Source organism: Heteronotia binoei, chromosome 20, assembly GCF_032191835.1.
Source record: "Heteronotia binoei isolate CCM8104 ecotype False Entrance Well chromosome 20, APGP_CSIRO_Hbin_v1, whole genome shotgun sequence".
Lineage (NCBI taxonomy): Eukaryota > Metazoa > Chordata > Lepidosauria > Squamata > Gekkonidae > Heteronotia > Heteronotia binoei.
The window spans coordinates 24,492,209-24,510,354 of NC_083242.1; the positions used below are offsets into that span (position 1 = coordinate 24,492,209).

The window sequence follows — 18,146 nt, forward strand, 5'->3', positions numbered from 1 at the left end:
TTACAGTCTGCTATTGCTGGAAATTGGTATAGATCTTAAGTCTTGGACTTCCATAAATTTATTGCATCTTTTTGCAACAGAGACTTCCAGAAGGAGCAAATGAAAAACAAGGTACCTCAGAATGTTCCACCTTTCTTAATGTCCCGCAGTTTTCAGGGTAGGGAGAGGAGTGGCGGAACACCATTTATTAAATCATTTGGCCTGCATCTGAAATATTTGTTTTTGGGCACAATTCAAAGTGCTGAAAGGTTGGCTTTTGGCTGGACTAGTATCCCAGCCATAAGTCAACAAAAGTTGTCCACCAATTTGGATGCTTTTCTCAAGCCCTCTTCTCTGTGCTTGCAGAGGCCAGGAAAAGCAACAGTGAGAGACAGGGCTTTTTTGGGTGGTACCTCACCTGTGGAGTGTTCTCCCCTTTGAGGTTCACCTGGCACCTACTATCCTTTCCTTTAGGTCCTATGTCTTTACTCAGGCTTTTAACTAAGGAATCCCATCTTTTTTTTTTTTTTAGCTGTATTATAACTTGAGAACTGTTTATCAATCACGTTCTCTACTTTCTTTACATGCTTTTATGCTCTGGCTTGCTTATACTGGATTTGTTTAATTATTGGGACTTGTTTTTCATTGTCTGTTGTATGTAGCCTTTTTAGACTTAAAGGGAGCATTTGATTCAATTGACAGAGACCTGTTGTGGGATAAACTGGAACAAACAAGTATTGATAAAAGACTCCTTATGCTCATTAAAATATTATATACTTTCAACTTTTGTCAAGTCAAATGCTCTTTATCAGACAATCTTACGTCAAAAATCCCGTTAAGAAAGGGGGTTAAACAAGGTTGTGTGTTGGCCCCCTTTTTGTTTAACCTCTTTCTTCATGATCTTGCTCCCTTTTTGTCAGATACTGACCATCATAGTCCAAAACTTGGTGCCAGACATGTTCCCTTACTGTTATATGCGGACGATACAGTCTTACTATCTTGTTCCAGAATTGGATTAAAGCGTTTGCTTGTTCGCTGTATCACCTTCCTTAACAACAATAAGCTCCTATTGAACTATGACAAATCTAAAATTGTTGTTTTTTCCAAATCTTGGAAACCAACTAAATGGTCAATAGGCAGCAGAGAGATAGAACAATACTACAAATACCTAGGAATTCATTTTCAATATAACACACTTTGGACTAATCATCGTAACTGTATAATTAAGTCAGTCAATGTTAGCGTTGCAGCAGAGGCAATCACTTTATCCCAGCAGTGCTAAAAATCTTTAAGGCTAAAGATTTTTAGCAGCTTTTATATGGGGTCCCAGTGTGGATCACAGCCTTGGATAATAACATTGAAGGTGTCCAATCAAAATTCCTACGGAAAATTCTGGGATTCCCAAAGTGCGTACCATATGCAGTTCTATGTTTAGAAACAGGGATGAATCTTGTGGAATCACTTAAATACTGGCTACGGCTACATTTCCACTCTGACTCAGAGAGCCTTTTATATCAACTGCTCTAAGAATCTAATTTGTCAAATTGGCTAGTATTTATTGAGAGGAAAATTAAATCTATGGGCATTGATTTAGATTCACTTCTTATGCTATCCTTAAAAGATGCTTTTTTGAAACTTAAGCTCAGAATTCTAGATATTGAAATGCAAACGTTATATAGCCTGGCCAACAAGTCTTGCTCCCTGCTGAATTTTGAACTTCCTCTCTCAGTAGGGAAATTAGCGTCGTATTTCTCCTCTCTACAAGCTCCACAGCAACGGCATGTGTTCTCGTTAACGAGATGTAAGGCATTACCATCTGCTATCCTATTTGGTAGATTTAACAGGATTGAGTACTCTAATAGACACTGTCTTCAAGTGTATTGAAACTATTTCCCATGTATTATTGAACTGTCCTCTTTATGATGATATTCGTTGTATACACCTGAAAGATATCTTAGCAGATATGTTGGGCTGTGCTGATTCAGGCAAAGTCCACAAACTTTTAAATGACACTTGCTCTGAGGTAACTTTAATGGTGGCTAGATTTCTTCAACAGGCCATGGAAATACGACAGAGAATGGTTCTGGAATGACCACATTTTATTTGTTTTAATTATTTAATTTGGCTAAACTCGACTCATATATGTTTTACTTATTTTATGTATATTAGCTCCCTATGTACTCTATAATCTAGGATTTTATATTATTTATATTGCTATTTTACTGCTAAATCTGTTTTATGCCAATAAAGGCTTGCTGTTTGCTGTTTGTTTGTTCATTGTCTGTTTATTGGGGTTGTTTTATGGTTGTGAGCTGCCTCAAGCCTGTCAAAGTGGCATACAAATTTTCTAAATCAATGAACTAAGAATCCAAAGCAAGAAAGCACATGCTGTACTGTGTTATCACAAGAAACTACAAGACGGATGAGGTCAAATCCGATTTATCAAAAAGAGATATGTTTTATTCTTACTTGCTACATTTATATGAGTTTTCATCATCCAGTTGTTCTGGTTTGACAAACAGCTCCAGAGCTTTGTTAACGCTTTGAGCAGTCTAAAAAAAAAAAAGGAAAAAAAGAGACTCAGAGAGAAAGAGAAAGAAACTGCAGTGAGTTTCATAAGCTTTTCAAGGCTAATTCACAACAGTGCTCCAGGGCTCACGTTTAAAAGGAAAGGAACCCCCCCACCTCCACCACCAATGCAAGGTAAAGTTTGTCGCTGAGAAGCAACTAAGTCATGGACCTTATGGGGTTTTCAAAGTAAGAGGTGGACAGAGATGATTGGTTGCCGTTGCCTTCCTCTGCATCCATAGACTGTCCTTGCTTAGCTCCTAATCCCCAACAGCACCAGGCTCATCTGGGCTATTAGAGCTGCTACTTTTTTAGAGCACAAATGATTAAAAGCAACTGATCAGGAAGTCCAAGAACACTATATCAGATCCATGAGCACCTCCCTTATGTTTTATCAATCTGCCCACATGTTATTTCCCCAGTTTTAAAGGAAGGCATTATATCTTGCCCTGATCTGAATAGTCCAGGTGAATCTCATCTCGTCAGGTCTCAGAAGTTAAACAGGGTTTGCCCCAGTTAGTTCTTGGATGGGAGGCCACCAAAGGATACCGGAGTGTGGAGACAGGCCACGGCAAACCACCTCTAAACATCTCTTGCCTTGAAAATTCTACAAAGTTGCCGTAACTCGACTGTGACTTGATGGTGCTTTCCATTACCACACCATATCTCAGTGTCAGGATGTATGTTGTCTTAGCAATATTACCACTCTTACAATTTTCATATGTGCAATGCGGTTTTAAGATTTTACTGAAATGGGATAGAACTGGCTCCCATCATAGGATTCCTACATTTTGGTTTGGAGCTCAAAATAAGAGCCCCTCCCCCACTTCAAAGATTTTATGTACCCACAAATGTCACTGTAGTCACATTTTTTCCACTTCCAATCACAAGTTCTCATACCTTTATCTCCAATGGAATATCCAGGTAGGGATCGAAAGTATCAGAAACTGCTTTGCAGTTCATGCATTTTACTGAAATGAAAGCAAAAGGTGTTCAGCGCAGTACAAAACACTGAGAACTGACGTCCCCCGCACTTTACACCAAACCCATTCTAAGAGGGAGGCCATTTAAAAACCATACCTCTAGATCTCAGGTATCCTCCAAATATTTGATAAATGAGAGTAGTGGCTTGTGAATATCGATCCAACCTGGAAGGAGGTTACAGAAATAGGTGGATTACATAAAAGTCAAAGGCCTTGCTTCAATGAGCATACAGGGAAACAAATCCAAAGGTAAAAACAAAACCAGGAATTCTGCCAAACAACTCACTTGTTGCTACCGTTGAGACATGCTTTCTGCATAGCATCAACAGTATAGCGGAGGAATTCATGAGCATCTTCCTGACTTCCAAAACGGAAATGCTTTGCTATTCCTGATAAATAAAGGAGACGACATTTAACCTATTGTGACTGATCTACGTAAAGAAACAGTGAAGAAGTCTAACAAAGAAAAACAATGTGTATGAAGACCTGGTTTTAAACAGAGAGCATAAACTAGATGCCCTCCTTCCCAAACTCCAGACTTATTTTTAAAAAGAACAAGTTGGTTTGACTTACTTCGGAGGTCATTGATGACAGATGTCGGTTTGATGGTGTTGCCAGAGTTGGAAAAGGCTAGGTTGATGTGAGATTGCATGATGCACATCATACAGAATCCTTGCTCATGACCTGAATGTGAAGAACATGCCAAATCATAACCCTGCAACTCCTTGGGCAAAGAAGGATTGTGGTGCAAGCAAACAAAAAAAAATTCCATCTTTTGCTGGCTCCTCCCTCCCCTCTTCCGCTCACCTGCATTGAAATCTATGCTTTTGGCGGCAAACCCTGTAAGCTCTTACTGGCCAGTCATTTTGGTCCTGCTCAGCCAGTGGGAACTCATCTTGTCTCTTAACAGTTGCATGAATGCAGATGGAAGCACATTGCATTCCCATCAATCCAAAAATGGATTAAGAGAGTATGGGATCACTAAATTAATATCTGATTATCTGTCTATCTCTGCTTGTACAGCTAAAGCCTCAAGCAGAAAATAAAACGCCTTACTTGATATTCTTCTTCTGCTACTTAATTATTGCCCCTACAAATTTTGCCACAGTGGAAGAGGAAGAGGAGATTGGATTTATACCTTGCCCTTCACTACCCAAAGGAGTCTCAGAGCAGCTTACCATCTCCTTTCCCTTTACCTCCCCACAACAGACACCCTGTGACGTAGGTGGGGCTGAGAGAGCTCTCCAAGAGCTGCTGTTGAGCAGACCAGCTCTGAGAGAGTTATAACTGACCCAAGGTCACTCCAGCAGTTACATGTGGAGAAGTGGGGAATCAACACAGTTCTCCCACAATAATAGTCTGTGCACTTAACTACTTACACCAAACTGGCTCTCTCAGAACAAGTAAACCTTGTACTATCAGGTGCCTCGTTAGACCTTTCCATCATTTAAACTGGCCCTCAACTCATTAATTATAAGACACTCCATAACCATACACTCAATAGTTTCAAGTTTATCAAATGAGCATCTACAATTCAGGGGTGTCAAATGTGTGGCCTGAGGGCCGGATCAGGCCCCCAGAGGGTTCCTATCAGGTCCACGAGCAACTCACTGTCATCTGCTTCCTTCTCTCTCTCTTGCTTCCTTCTGCATCACCGCTTGATTTTTCAGGCTTGCTCAATCACACAGGAGCTACAGAGCAAAGCCTCTGTTTTCTCCACTGGCTGACCAGCACATGAAGCAACTTATGTACAAAAGCTCCCAATGCCCAGCCATTTCATGTTTTCCCCTGGGTCTTAGGCTCAAAGCATTGACCATGAGATTTCTGTAATGAATGTCAATAAATCAAAAGCAGGTTTGCAAGTTACAGATATACACCTGAACAGCATACTCAAGATTGCTACAGCACATACATTGTCTCCAGATTTTGACGCAATAATTCAGAGCAAGAGGTGTCTATTATCAGAAACTTAAATAAGCAAAATATTGCAAGAGTGCTAATTTTTAAAGCATATTTTAAGTGTTTTTAAAGAATCTTTAATGTCATTTTATATCTCCGCTACCTTGCATGGCCTCATTTATGTCCGATCTGGCCCTCATAACAAATGAGCTCAGCATCCCTACGGCACTTTTTACTATCTGACATCCAAGACCAGCAAAGGAAGATAATTCATTCTGGCCAAAGCAAAAGCTCTTTTGAGCCTTGGTACTCTCAAATTATAAAATAATATTTGATAAAGTAATACAACTGAGGGAGGCCAGACAGTTAAAGAAAACACTTTCTTGAGAAAGGGCAGTCATTTTGAGTGCACTGGAAATAGGCCCGCCAGTAATGTTTTAAAAAGTAACCCTTTCCCCCCAACATCTCAATAAATAATGTATGTAAGGTGCTCTCTTAAAATCTCATTTTAACCACTTTTCCTTTCTCCTGGAAAAAACACCATGTTTAAACTGTATGATTTAGCTAATGGAAGAAAGGCACAAGGTTATTTTGTACACATTATGTTCTTGGTAACTGTTTGAATAAATGCACTGTTGTGTTATTTGCATTAATTGATGCTTCTGTGTACTACTAGCACAAAATAAAACCAAGAACATAATTCTTCTCCCGTATGGCTACTTTGACGTATACAGGCTACGTTCTCAAAAGAAACAAAAGAAAATTCTTCTGCCTTCTTTACATACATGTAAGATTTTTACGAAGTGCATACATGGTTGGGTATTTCTGAATTGCTAATGCACATTTCAAATGCAGAAATGTACTGGTTGAGATCCAAAGATCTCAGGGTTTTTTCAGGGTTGAGGACTCTTCCCCCCTTTCAGTAGCAGACCCTCCCCTAAGCCATACTGCAATCTGATTCTTTTAAAAATCCTCACTACTTCATCTGGCAGGAGCAAGAGGAGGGGAAGCTGTCCAAGACTATCAAGTCCTGTTGCGGGTTTGGAACTAGCAGCATGGTTCTGGACTCCAACGCACAGTGGTGTAAACTAAGGAAAAACACCACCATCACAATGCACTATGGTGGCATCCATTTTGGAGCAAAGTTAAGACAAAACACCTAGCTGAGCAAACAGAAAAACATTTCAGTTTCCCTTTCCAATGTCAAAGAGAGGCAAAGAGGTACTCACAATTTTTTGAGTGCTCCAGCGAAAGCATGTAATTGGCTAGGGGGGGCGTGTAAGTCAGACACTGCAGAGCAGAATTGACGAAACATGTATTGCCAAGGTTTTGGAGACCGGCTCCAACTTTGTGCGTTTTTTGCCATTTCAGGCACACCTTCTCTGCTGGAAAGAGGATCTTCTGCGGTGGAGTGATGCCATCGCCAAGAGCTGCCAAAAACATAGGTATGCAACTGAAATCACTAAAGGTGAGACACAGTAGCTGCTTGAACAGCTTTTAAATCTCATCTGTAAGAACTCATTTTGTTAAAAACAAAACAAAACCTAGAAACCTGCCGAGAAAGACAAGCACAGATACTTCTCTCTTTTTTTGTCCTTACAGTTTTCTTCTGAGTAATTTATGGCAAGCTCCCTGTTAACTTGCGCAATGTTAAAAAGGATAACTCTTCCTTCTATAGGTAGTACAAGTTTTTGTTATGGGTTTTAACTTGCTGAGATCTTTGGTTGCTGCACTTCCTACAGACGCACAGGATGGGTTGCTCCTACACTCCAGAATCCTCCAGGGAGAATAATCTTCTTGGATGCAGCTACACAGCATAAGTGATGACCCAATGAAGCGAAAATGAATTTATCCCACTGAGTCAAAACATAACTTTTCCCTGGATGGGAACCATGTAACAGGTGTACACAACAAAATGAAGATCACCTTGGTCGACTAATGTACTGTGTAATGTTCTCATTGCTGTGACCTGGAAGGTTCAAGCTAGCCCAATCTCGTCAGATCTTGGAAGCTCAGCAGGGTTGGTCCTTGCTGATATTTGGGATGGGAGACCAGCAAGGAAGGCGAGGGTCACTGCTCAGAGGCAGGCAACGGCAAGCCACCTCTGAACGTCTCTTGCCTTGAAAACTCTAGGGAGTTGCCATAAATCAGTTCAGTTCTGCTGCAACCTGATGACACTTGCCACCCCTGATGTTCTCATTTGATTCTTCAAGCATTTTAAATGAGCAACAGAAATGCTCATCTGCAGAAGAAATTCCTGCACTCATCCGTACTGGGAGAAAAATCCCAAAAGGTTTGTGTGTGAGTTCTATAAGGGGGAGACTTACACTGATCCTTCTGAGCAGAGGGTTTGGATTTATCTGGAACAGATGAATTGGAATAAACGGCAGCTCCTGGCACTGGTCCCAAGGAGATCTTGCGTTTCGGAGCTTCCAGAGAAGACACAGCGCTCCATCCGGCAGAGCCTGATTCCATCTCTCCAGAAGCCGGCACCAGAGAGTTGCCAGGCTGCTTCTGACAGCCAGACGTGTTCGAGGACTCAGATGTTTTGTCAACTATGGTCATTGTTCATCTCTATAAAAAGAGGAGGAAACACAACATCTTTTTGATGTGTGGCAAAGTGAGGTCAATTTAGTTTACCAAGAGCAAAAGATAAAAGTTATTCTTTTTTTTCTATATGGAGTAAACTCAGTCATAAAAAAAAATTAAAAATGCATCTTCCAAACCCAAATGAGAGAGGCACGGCTGCATCTTTCAAACCCAAATGATGCAGCCGTGCCTCTCTCATATTGGTTTTCCCGCAATGTGGTCACAGCATCATTTCCAACAATTCCCATGTAGAGAGGCCTATGTCAAACTAAAAACCTTTGTCTAACTATACCTTCTATTTAAATAACAGTGCCCTGGAATGGCAAGCATAAAGCTGCTCAAACACATTCTGATGGTTTGAAGAGAGATCTGGGGACAACCTTAAAGAGCTTTGTAAAGCAGCTAAAGACAACTATGTCTAGCCTGAAAGAAACCCAGAAAAAAACATGATTCCTTGAGCTTTACAAGGTAAACACTCTTATATAAACCAGAACAAAGTTTGAGTCCAGTAGTGGCTTTAAAGAAGATATTGGATTTATATCCCGCCCTCCACTCCGAAGAGTCTCAGAGCGGCTCACAATCTCCTTTACCTTCCTCCCCCACAACAGACACCCTGTGAGGTGGGTGGGGCTGGAGAGGGCTCTCACAGCAGCTGCCCTTTCAAGGACAGCCTCTATGAAAGTTATGGCTGACCCAAAGCCATGCCAGCAGGTGCAAGTGGAGGAGTGGGGAATCAAACCCGGTTCTCCCAGATAAGAGTCCGCACACTTAACCACTACACCAAAATGGCTCTCCAGTTATGGGGATCTCAAAAAAAAAAAAATTGTACCCAGAACAATACTGTTATGAATGCCACAGATACAAGCTGAGGGGGAAAATGTTCTTTTTAATGACATCCATTCTTATTTTAAACAATGTCACCTTCACAGTGTCATTTTCTCCCCCCCCCCCTCCACACGACCAGACTGCACAGCTGGACTGCTGGGGCAGGAGGCAAGTAATCTTTGTATAAGCCAATCATCTTATAAAGGGTTTCCACGGTTTCTGTTGTGCATCCAATACTCCAATGAGGTACCCCATTTGCAACCTTGTTCATTTCATTTCTGTTTTTGTTACCTACCCTCTAGGAAAAACCCTACGGATATTTCCCATAAATGTGTGATTTTTTCCCCCTGTCTTGATCACAAGGTCAGATTTTCAAGGTTCTTAGTAAAAATGGTTAGTTTGCACAACAGCATCCCAACCCCTTTCCTCCCACTAGATTTATTTCAGGCTGCTGGAAAGGGTGGAATTCAGAAGTTGAAGTAACCTGGCTCACCTTCCGCTAAAAGAAAATGGCAAATGGAATTGGCAGTGTCTGGATATGAGACTCCTCCAATCTAGAAAGTGAGATCTTCTCAGGCCAAGCTGAGTTCAGTCCTAGGTTCAGTCTGACATTTTGAAGGGTGAAACTTGGAATCTGCTTTCCACAAGTCTTTCATGAAGTTGGGACCCTCACCAAAAATGCAAGCACTAAGCAAGGAACAGCTGGGGAAAACCACAGGAGCCATGCAAGCTAGTGTTACTTGCAGGGTGGTTGCTGAAAATGGGCAACTACTCCTTGCTTCAGGAGAACTGCAAATGGAAGGGCCAGACTATAGGCAGCATTAGATTAATGCAGGCAGTAATGTATTTGTGGGTCTGCATGATCACTGAGGAGACTGGGGTTGGAAATGGATCAAGGGAAGATACAGCAGAGAGAAAGATTCCAAGTCAGTGGCAGGAGCTGCTGACAGGGGGTAGATCATGACACTAGAAATCCAAACTGCTTGGAGTCAACATCTCAGGGTCATCACATAGAACATGGGTGTCAAACGTGTGGCCCGAGAGCCAGATTGGGCCCCTGGAGGGGTCCTATCAGGCTCACGAGCAGTTGTTATCATCTGCTTCCTTCTCTTGCTTCTTTCTGCATCACAGCTTGCTTTGCCAGTCTTGTTCAATCACACAGGAGCTATGGAGCAAAGCCTCTATTTCCTCCAGTGGCTGAGGCTCCTCCATTGGGAAGGAAACAGGGAAAGGAGAGTTTGCTTTGTCAGACTCTCTCAATCACACGGCAGAGCTACTGAGCCAAGTCTCTCTTCCTTTTATTGGCTGAGGCTCCTCAGAGCAAGAGCTGTTTTATCAGAGGCTGTTAAATAAACAAAATATTGCAAGAGTGCTAATGTTTTAAGTTTTTTGTAAAAAAAATCTTTGTGTTTGTCTGTGTCCTTTATAAAGTTTATATCTCCACTATCAGGCATTACATTTTACGACACACACACCCTGACTAGGTCTCAATTATGTCGCATCCAGCCCTCCTAACAAATTAGTTTGACACCCCGACACAGAAAGCCTTCCACAGTTTAAGTAAGTCAAGGTCTAAAAAATCCACATTACAAATGAACAGTCACTGAGATGCAATTAAGAAGAATGCAGGAAACACTTCACAATTACAAGGTTAAATAAAGCCAATTTAACAGCTTTCATAGGCATCCAAAACCACACATTCACTGAAGTGCTTATTCAATCAGGTTTCCTTTTCAAAACTACAAGGCTCAAATTACTAACATTGCCCAATAATGAAACAAAATCATACTGGGAAAACGCATCTCCATGCCTCTATTCTACAAACACGCTCAAAGTTTTACTCATTTCCTGCAAGAGTCTGGCTATTCTTTGTTCCAAACAGAAAGCAGAGTTCTTCTTTAATTTAATCCTCTTTCTTATTAACCAGGGGGAAAATACAACTTGCAAGGGGGTGGACACAAGACATTTTACAATGGAGTCAATTAGGTTCAGAGGAGTCAATTAGAATCAATGGAGTCTGTTAGGCAGCAATTCAGTTGCAAGTCACCTAGCAGATCTGTTTATACAGGAGACGAATGGGGCCAAATGAATTTGGAGTCTGGATAATTTATAATCCAAGATAGATCCAAGAGGGCAGGCGTGCTGGTCTGGACTCCTGCGTTATAATCCAAGAGCAAGATTACAAAGTACATCCTTCCAGACGGGCCTGCAGCAAGCCCACCCAGTAATAGAAGCCAACAACCTATTAGTCAGGGATATTACAGTCATAGCTCCTGCACTGTTGGGCAAGATGACCCTGGTGGTCCCTTCTAACTCTGAGACTGAATAAATAAACTCCATCTTCTGCTCAGAAAAAAAACAGCCATCACAAAATGAAGGTGTAAATTCAGGCAAAGTGCAGGGCTGATTAAGTAGGGAAGATACGTTTCTCATTTTCCTTCCTAAACAAGAGTGCTTTGATTCGACTCACAAAATACAGCAATAAATCAGGTGAAACTAGAGGGGGGGGGGGAGGAATACCACAATACTTTAGTTTCATCCTTTTTTGGGGTGTGTGAATCATTTTCTATAAAGCGATTGAGCGCTGAGCACGTTGCCAACAACACAAGAATTCATTCGCTATCTGTTAGTGGAGTTACACCCTCCCAAGTTGATTGAAATCAACGGCCTTAGAGGGGCACAACTCTGGTTTGTACTGCACTGTTACATCTTGTAAGGAAGCCCAATAAGCTGTGTGAACCTGAGTGCCATGCACTGGGTACCACTACCGCAAAGCCTCCATTCATTCATGCAGGACTTGCTCAAGGTACATAGGCTACCCTACTGGAATGAACGCTGCCTTGAAGCAGCATCTGGCAGATTGCCGCATTTGCCTGTCTCTTCTAGTAAGACGGAGTGAACCTCAAAAAAAATGTAAAGGATGCCTCTAAAGCCCCCTCTCTGTATGCCACTACCTGCTGGTAACTGGGAAGGACCTATAGAGCATCCAATCCAGTCACCTGCTGCTAAACAAAACTATCAGCTCTATGCGTGCCAGCGTATCAGGCCAGCACACTGCAATCAAAAGAGCATGTGAATAGGTAGTCAGGTGCTTGTGCAGACATTCACTTCAGATAACTGTAGCAAGAAAACCAAGAGGGTTCTGAATGCAGTCCTGCCCCACTAGATCAAAGATTTGTATAGCTCGGCACCCTTTCCAGCCAGATGGAAGTCCACTAGCAGAAAGTGTCCCTGTCCCCTTTACCTCCAAAAAAGAGACTCCAGAGAGACAGCCTCTGAACCCAGGGATTCTCATGAACTATCATAGCTAGAAGCTGACATAGACCTCAACATTCATAGAATAAAGTCTGAGTCCAGTGGCACTTTTAAGACCATCAAAGTTTAATTCTAGGTATAAGTTTCTGTCTGCATGCACACTTCTCTGAAGCAGACTAAACTTTGTTCCGTCGCTTCAGGCCAACCGGAATCTCTTATCATTCACAATTAGTCTAATGCCCTTGGCCAAGGGCTGCAGTCCAGTGGCAGAGCTTCTTCATATCTTCTCCACTTCTGCTTAGCATGCAGAAGGCCCCAGGTTCAATCTCCAGTACCTCAAGCTAAAAAAGGACCAGGTGGTAGATGATGTGAGAGACCACTACCGCAGACTTTGGAGAGCTGCTGGCAGTGTGATTAGTCAGTACTGACCTTGGTGGACCAGTAGAGGTCACTGTTCCTATGAGACCACCACCAGATCCTGGGGAAAGTGAATTCCATAAAGGAATTGTACTTTGTGCAAATCCCAACACGACAAAAGTCTGGCTTAAAAGTCACTTGAAGGCTGTCTTCTACTGAGTCAGACCCTTGGTCTCTCAAGACTGGTATTGACAACAATGATAGGCAATGACTCTCCTTGTTTTCATGTCACCTACAATCTGATTTTTTTTTAAACTGGAGATGGCAGAGACTGAACCTGGGATCTTGTCCATGCTAAATGGATGTTCTACCAACAAGCCACTGCCTAGAATTTTTTATATTACTGCAGTTACTTCTGGCATTGCTGGCACTGCAGAGTCTCAAAAAGTAACAGCAGCCCAGCAATGCACAAAAACCTGGCCTGCTTTTATAGCTGCCATATAGAGCCAAGCAATATATTGATATCAGAACATGGAAACAAAGCTGGCCAATTGGAGAAAATGCAGTCTGCCTTCCAACACCTTCAAGGAAATGGGTAATGGTTAAGAGCAGTGGACTCTAATCTGGAGGACCAGGTTTGATTCTCCACTCTTTCTCCATGTGTAGCCAGCTGGGTAACCTTGGCTCAGTCACAGTTCTCTCAGAGCTCTCTCAGCCCCATCTACCTCACAGGGTGCCTGTTGTAGGGAGGAAGGAAAAGTTATTGTAAGCTGCTTTGAGACTCCTTAGGGTGCAGAAAAGCAAGGTATAAAACGCAGCTCTTTTTCTAAATAGTGACTCTACCCTCCCCTCCCCCAGCCTGAGCTATGGAGCCACCTATAGCATCTGAAGAAATAGGCTCTAGTCCCCAAAAAGCTTAGACTAGACTAAAAGACTGTTGATCTTTAAGGTGCCCCAGGACTCTTGCTTTTCTTTTTATGCCAACAAACTAACATGGCTGGCCCTCTGGAAATATTTCCCCCCAAAGTTAAAGCTTGAGGAGGGGGAAAGGAACAGTTCAGAAGTGTTCAAGTAGTATGGGGAGGGGGGAAATAGGCACAACAAGATTTTTATATTACACTGACAAAAGCAGATTGTGTTGCACATATAATCCTACACAACACACATCAGATAAGTACATACACAAGAGAACCAGTCTGAATATGCACAAACATCTATATAAAGGTAAAGATAGTCCCCTGTGCAAGCACCAGTTGTTTCTGACTCTGGGGTGATGTTGCTTTCACGGGGTGGTTTGCCCTTGCCTTCCCCAGTCACCTACACTTTCCCCCAGCAAGGTGGGTACTCATTTGACCGACATCAGAAGGATGGAAGGCTAAGTCAACCTCAAGCTGGCTACCTGAACCCAGCTTCCGCCGGGATACACACATATTAATGTATACAGACCACTATTTATAAACATACCTATCTTTACAGATGTGGCTCCCCACATATATTACACACTTGAATCTTGTGGCACCTTCAAAACAAACATTTTTATTTTGGCATGAAATGTTGCGGACTAGACCCCACATCACCAGATGTCTGCCAATTTAGGGACACCTTAAAGACTAACAAGATTTTTAACCCAGCATAAACTCCAGTATACAAGAAGCCCACTTCTTCAAACACAGTGGGGTGTATCTCATGGTGTTTTTAAAGGGCATCCAAGATTTAATCCCGGCATCACCCCATTTTTGCTAGGCAGGCACTCAGCCTTTCACATGCAAGTGGCACCCAGTGGCACCCTAAGGTCTACCCACAATTTGTTCCAGTATGCTCTGGAAGCAACAAGGCAAGCCACATAACTGGAGGTGGGTGTGTGCATCTGTGTATCTGTGTCTAAGTAGAAATGAAAAAAGGGCTCCAACCTTCCCTCCTCTTTTTTTTCTTGGGGGGAAGGAGGCCCCTCAATTAAACAAGGCCGCCAACCCCCTCTTTTTAATAATAATAATAATAATAATTTTTATTTGTATCCCACCCTCCCCGCCGGAGCAGGCTCAGGGCGGCTAACAGGACATGGTATACCATGATCAATAATACAATTCATAAAAAATACAGTTAAAATACAAGTTTAAAAGTTACATAAAAATTATAAAACCATAATAAATTAAAGGTGCTATATTCAGTAGGATGTCTATCCAGATGGCTAGTTGTCACCTTCAGAGTTCCCTATAAGCTTGTTGGAAGAGGGTAGTTTTGCAGGCCCTGCGGAACTGATTAACGTCCTGCAGGGCTCGCACTTCCTCCGGTAGCTGATTCCACCAGTGGGGAGCCATTACTGAGTAGGCCTGCTCCCTCGTTACTTTCAGTGTGGCCTCCTTTGGTCCAGGGATTTTTAGAAGACTTTGGGAGCTGGATCTCAGTGCTCTCTGGGGAACATATGCAGAGAGGCGGTCCCTAAGGTAGGCAGGTCCTTGGCCATATAGGGCTTCAAAGGTAATAACCAGCACCTTGTAGCGGACTCGGAATACAATTGGCAGCCAGTGCAGTTCCCTCAGCCTAGGCCGCACGTGTTCCCACCGGGGCAGTCCCACTAGCAGCCTGGCCGCCGCGTTCTACACTGGCTGCAGTTTCCGAGTTCGGCACAAGGGCAGCCCCATGTAGAGGGCATTACAGTAGTCTAATCTCGAGGTGACCGTTGCATGGATCACTGTTGCTAGGTCGCTACGTTCTAGGTAGGGAGCCAACTGCCTCGCCCTTCTAAGGTGGAAGAAGGCGGACTTAGCAGTGGCTGCTATCTGTGCCTCCATTGTCAGGGAGGACTCCAGTAGCACCCCCAGGCTTCTGACCGTGCGCACTGGTATCAGCGACACACCGTCAAAGGCCGGTAGGGAGATCTCCCCCCACCAGCCCGCCACGACCCACCTCTGTCTTCGCTGGATTCAGCTTCAGCCCACTCAGCTTAATCCAGTCCGCCACGGCTTGCAACGCCCGGTCCAAATCTATAGGGGTGTCAGCGGCCCGGCCGCCCATCAGTAGATAAAGCTGGGTGTCATCAGCGTACTGATGGCAACCCAGCCCATGTCTCCGAGCGATCTGGGCAAGGGGGCGCATAAAGATGTTAAACAACATTGGGGAGAGAACTGCCCCTTGAGGCACCCCACAATTAAGTGGGTGTCTCTGGGACATCTCTCCTCCAACCGCCACCCTTTGTCCCCGACCTTCAAGGAAGGAGGAAAGCCATTGTAAGGCTAGCCCCCGAATTCCTGTGTCGGCGAGGCGGCGGGTCAGCAGCCGATGATTGACCATATCGAACGCGGCCGGGGGGGGAATCCTTCACATTAAAGCCTCCAACCCCTTTTTTCTTTAAAGAGAGAGAAGACATTCCCCTCTCCCAAATTAAATAAGAACTTCAAGCCCCCTTCCAGTTTGGCATAGTGGTTAAGTGTGTAGACTCTTATCTGGGAGATCTGGGTTTGATTCCCCACTCCTCTACTTGCACTTGCTGGAATGGCCTTGGGTCAGCCATAGCTCTGACAGGAGTTGTCCTTGAAAGGGCAGCTGCTGTGAGAGCCCTCTCAGCCCCACCTACCTCAGAAGCAGTGTTCCCTCCAAGCTGAGTTAGCGTGAGCTAGCTCACAGATTTTTAGCCTCCAACTCACACATTTTTGTCCTAGCTTGACAAATGGCCCCAGGGCACAATACTTTATGCAGTGGCTCACAACTTTAATGCCAGTAGCTCACAACGTAGAATTTTTGCTCACAAGACTCTGCAGCTTAGAGGGAACATCGCTCACGGGGTGTCTGTTGTAGGGTGGGGGGGGGAGAAGATATAAGAGATTGTAAGCTGCTCTGAGTCTCTGATTCAGAGAGAAGGGCGGGGTATAAATCTGCAGTCTTCTTCTTCCTCCCCCCCCAACATTAAAGGCCTCTAACCCCCCCTCCCTTTCTCGGGAGGAAGACCCCCACAGTAAACAAGGCCTTCCTCCCACTTTCTTTGGAGGGTGGGGAAGTAGGCCCTTCCTTCCCCCCAGCGAAACGAGGCCTCTAAGCCCCTGTCCTGCGGTTGGGAGAGAAGGAGAAGCAGCAGCAACCCTTTGCAGGACCGGCACTGCGAGAGAGGGGGGATGTGGAAGGCCTTGGCGGGGTCCCTCGGGTGAGAGTCTGCCAGAAGAGGGCCAGTGAGGGGGCGGGGTGAGGCCAGACACGGGCCTAGCAGGAAGAGGCGGGAAGGAGGGGAGTGCTCCCTCCGGGGGGGTGTCCTCCACCCGGCCTCTTCCCGGCTCCGCTCAGCTTCCCTTCCCTCGCTTTCTCCTCCCGCCGTCTAACCTGGCTTGGCGCTGCCGGGTCCCCTTCGCCGCCTCCTCCTCCAGCTCCTGCTTGCCCGTGTCGGGGAACAATGACGTCCCCCGCTCCGCCCGGCCTCCTGCATCCGGGGCCCCGCGGCCGGCGCGGCTCCGGGTCACACAGGGAGCAGCACCGCCCCTGCCGCTCCGGCGCGCGCCGCTAGGGGGCGCAGGCGGCACTGCGAACGAGGCGGGGGGTTTTGAAAAAAGGGAAGGGGGCGTGGCAGGGCCTGGCGGAACTGCGGACCGGGCTGGGCGGCGCTAGGGGGCGTAGCCGGCGGTTGAGGGGAGCAACGCGGGGTCATGATAGATTGGTTTAAAAAGTTAGACGTTAGAAACTGGCGGGGGAAAGGGAGGCTGAGCAGTGAGCCTTGTATTGCAATGGAACGTATTTATATTTCCAAGGGGATTGGATAAAAATATGGAGCAGAGGTGCATCAGTGGCTATTAGCCACAGTGTGTGTGTGTGTATGTATATATGTATTTATATATATTATTATATATAAATACATATTAGCCACAGTGTGTGTGTATATATGTATTTATATATATTATTATATATAAATACATATTAGCCACAGTGTGTGTGTGTGTGTATATATATATATATATATATATATATATATGTATGTGTGTGTGTATATACACACACACATATACCTATACACATATATACATATGCAGCTTCTGAACCTTTGAGAGTTCCACCTCCTGAGAGTTCCACCTCCTTGTCCATTGAATAGTAGATGCAGTTATATATATATATATATATATATACACACACACATACACACACACACATATACATATACAGCTCCTGAACCTTTTAGAGTTCCACCTCCTTCTGAGAGTTCCACCTCCTTGTCCATTGAATAGTAGATGCAGTGAGTTATATATATACACACACACACATATACATACATACATATACACACACATATATATATATACACTGGCTAATAGCCACTGATGCTATATATATACACACACACATGTATTGGCCAATGTGTGATACAGAGTGTTGGACTGGATGGGCCATCGGCCTGATCCAACATGACTTCTCTTATGTTCTTAAGGAGCTTGTCTCTTTCCCTCCATTTTATCTTCACAGCAGTCCTATGATTGCCAGCTTCCTGTTGCGGCCCAGATCTCCCGGAATTAGAACTGATCTCCCAGCCATGCTGGGAATTATTAGGAAGGGAATTGAAAACAAATCAGCCAGAATAATTATGCCCCTGTATAAATCGATGGTGCGGTCTCATTTGGAATACTGTGTACAGTTTTGGTCACAGCATCTCAAAAAGAATATTATAGCATTGGAAAAAGTGCAGAAAAGGACAACTGGAATGATTAAAGGTTTGGA

At 44.0% G+C, this 18,146-nt stretch overlaps 1 protein-coding gene across 1 annotated transcript in view; it reads right to left on the bottom strand.

The window, feature by feature from the left end:
* Nucleotides 1-16,925, bottom strand: part of USP42 (ubiquitin specific peptidase 42) — a 34,415-nt gene extending 17,490 nt beyond the window's left edge. The window contains exons 1-8 of the mRNA XM_060260496.1: nt 16,767-16,925; nt 7,757-8,003; nt 6,659-6,859; nt 4,104-4,214; nt 3,817-3,919; nt 3,628-3,695; nt 3,448-3,518; nt 2,449-2,531 (exon numbers count right to left, since the gene is read on the bottom strand). Of these exons, the coding sequence (XP_060116479.1) occupies nt 2,449-2,531; nt 3,448-3,518; nt 3,628-3,695; nt 3,817-3,919; nt 4,104-4,214; nt 6,659-6,859; nt 7,757-7,994 (875 nt within the window). The 5' untranslated portion in view covers nt 7,995-8,003; nt 16,767-16,925. The remainder of the gene's footprint in view (nt 1-2,448; nt 2,532-3,447; nt 3,519-3,627; nt 3,696-3,816; nt 3,920-4,103; nt 4,215-6,658; nt 6,860-7,756; nt 8,004-16,766) is intronic.
* Nucleotides 16,926-18,146: the final 1,221 nt, after the last annotated feature.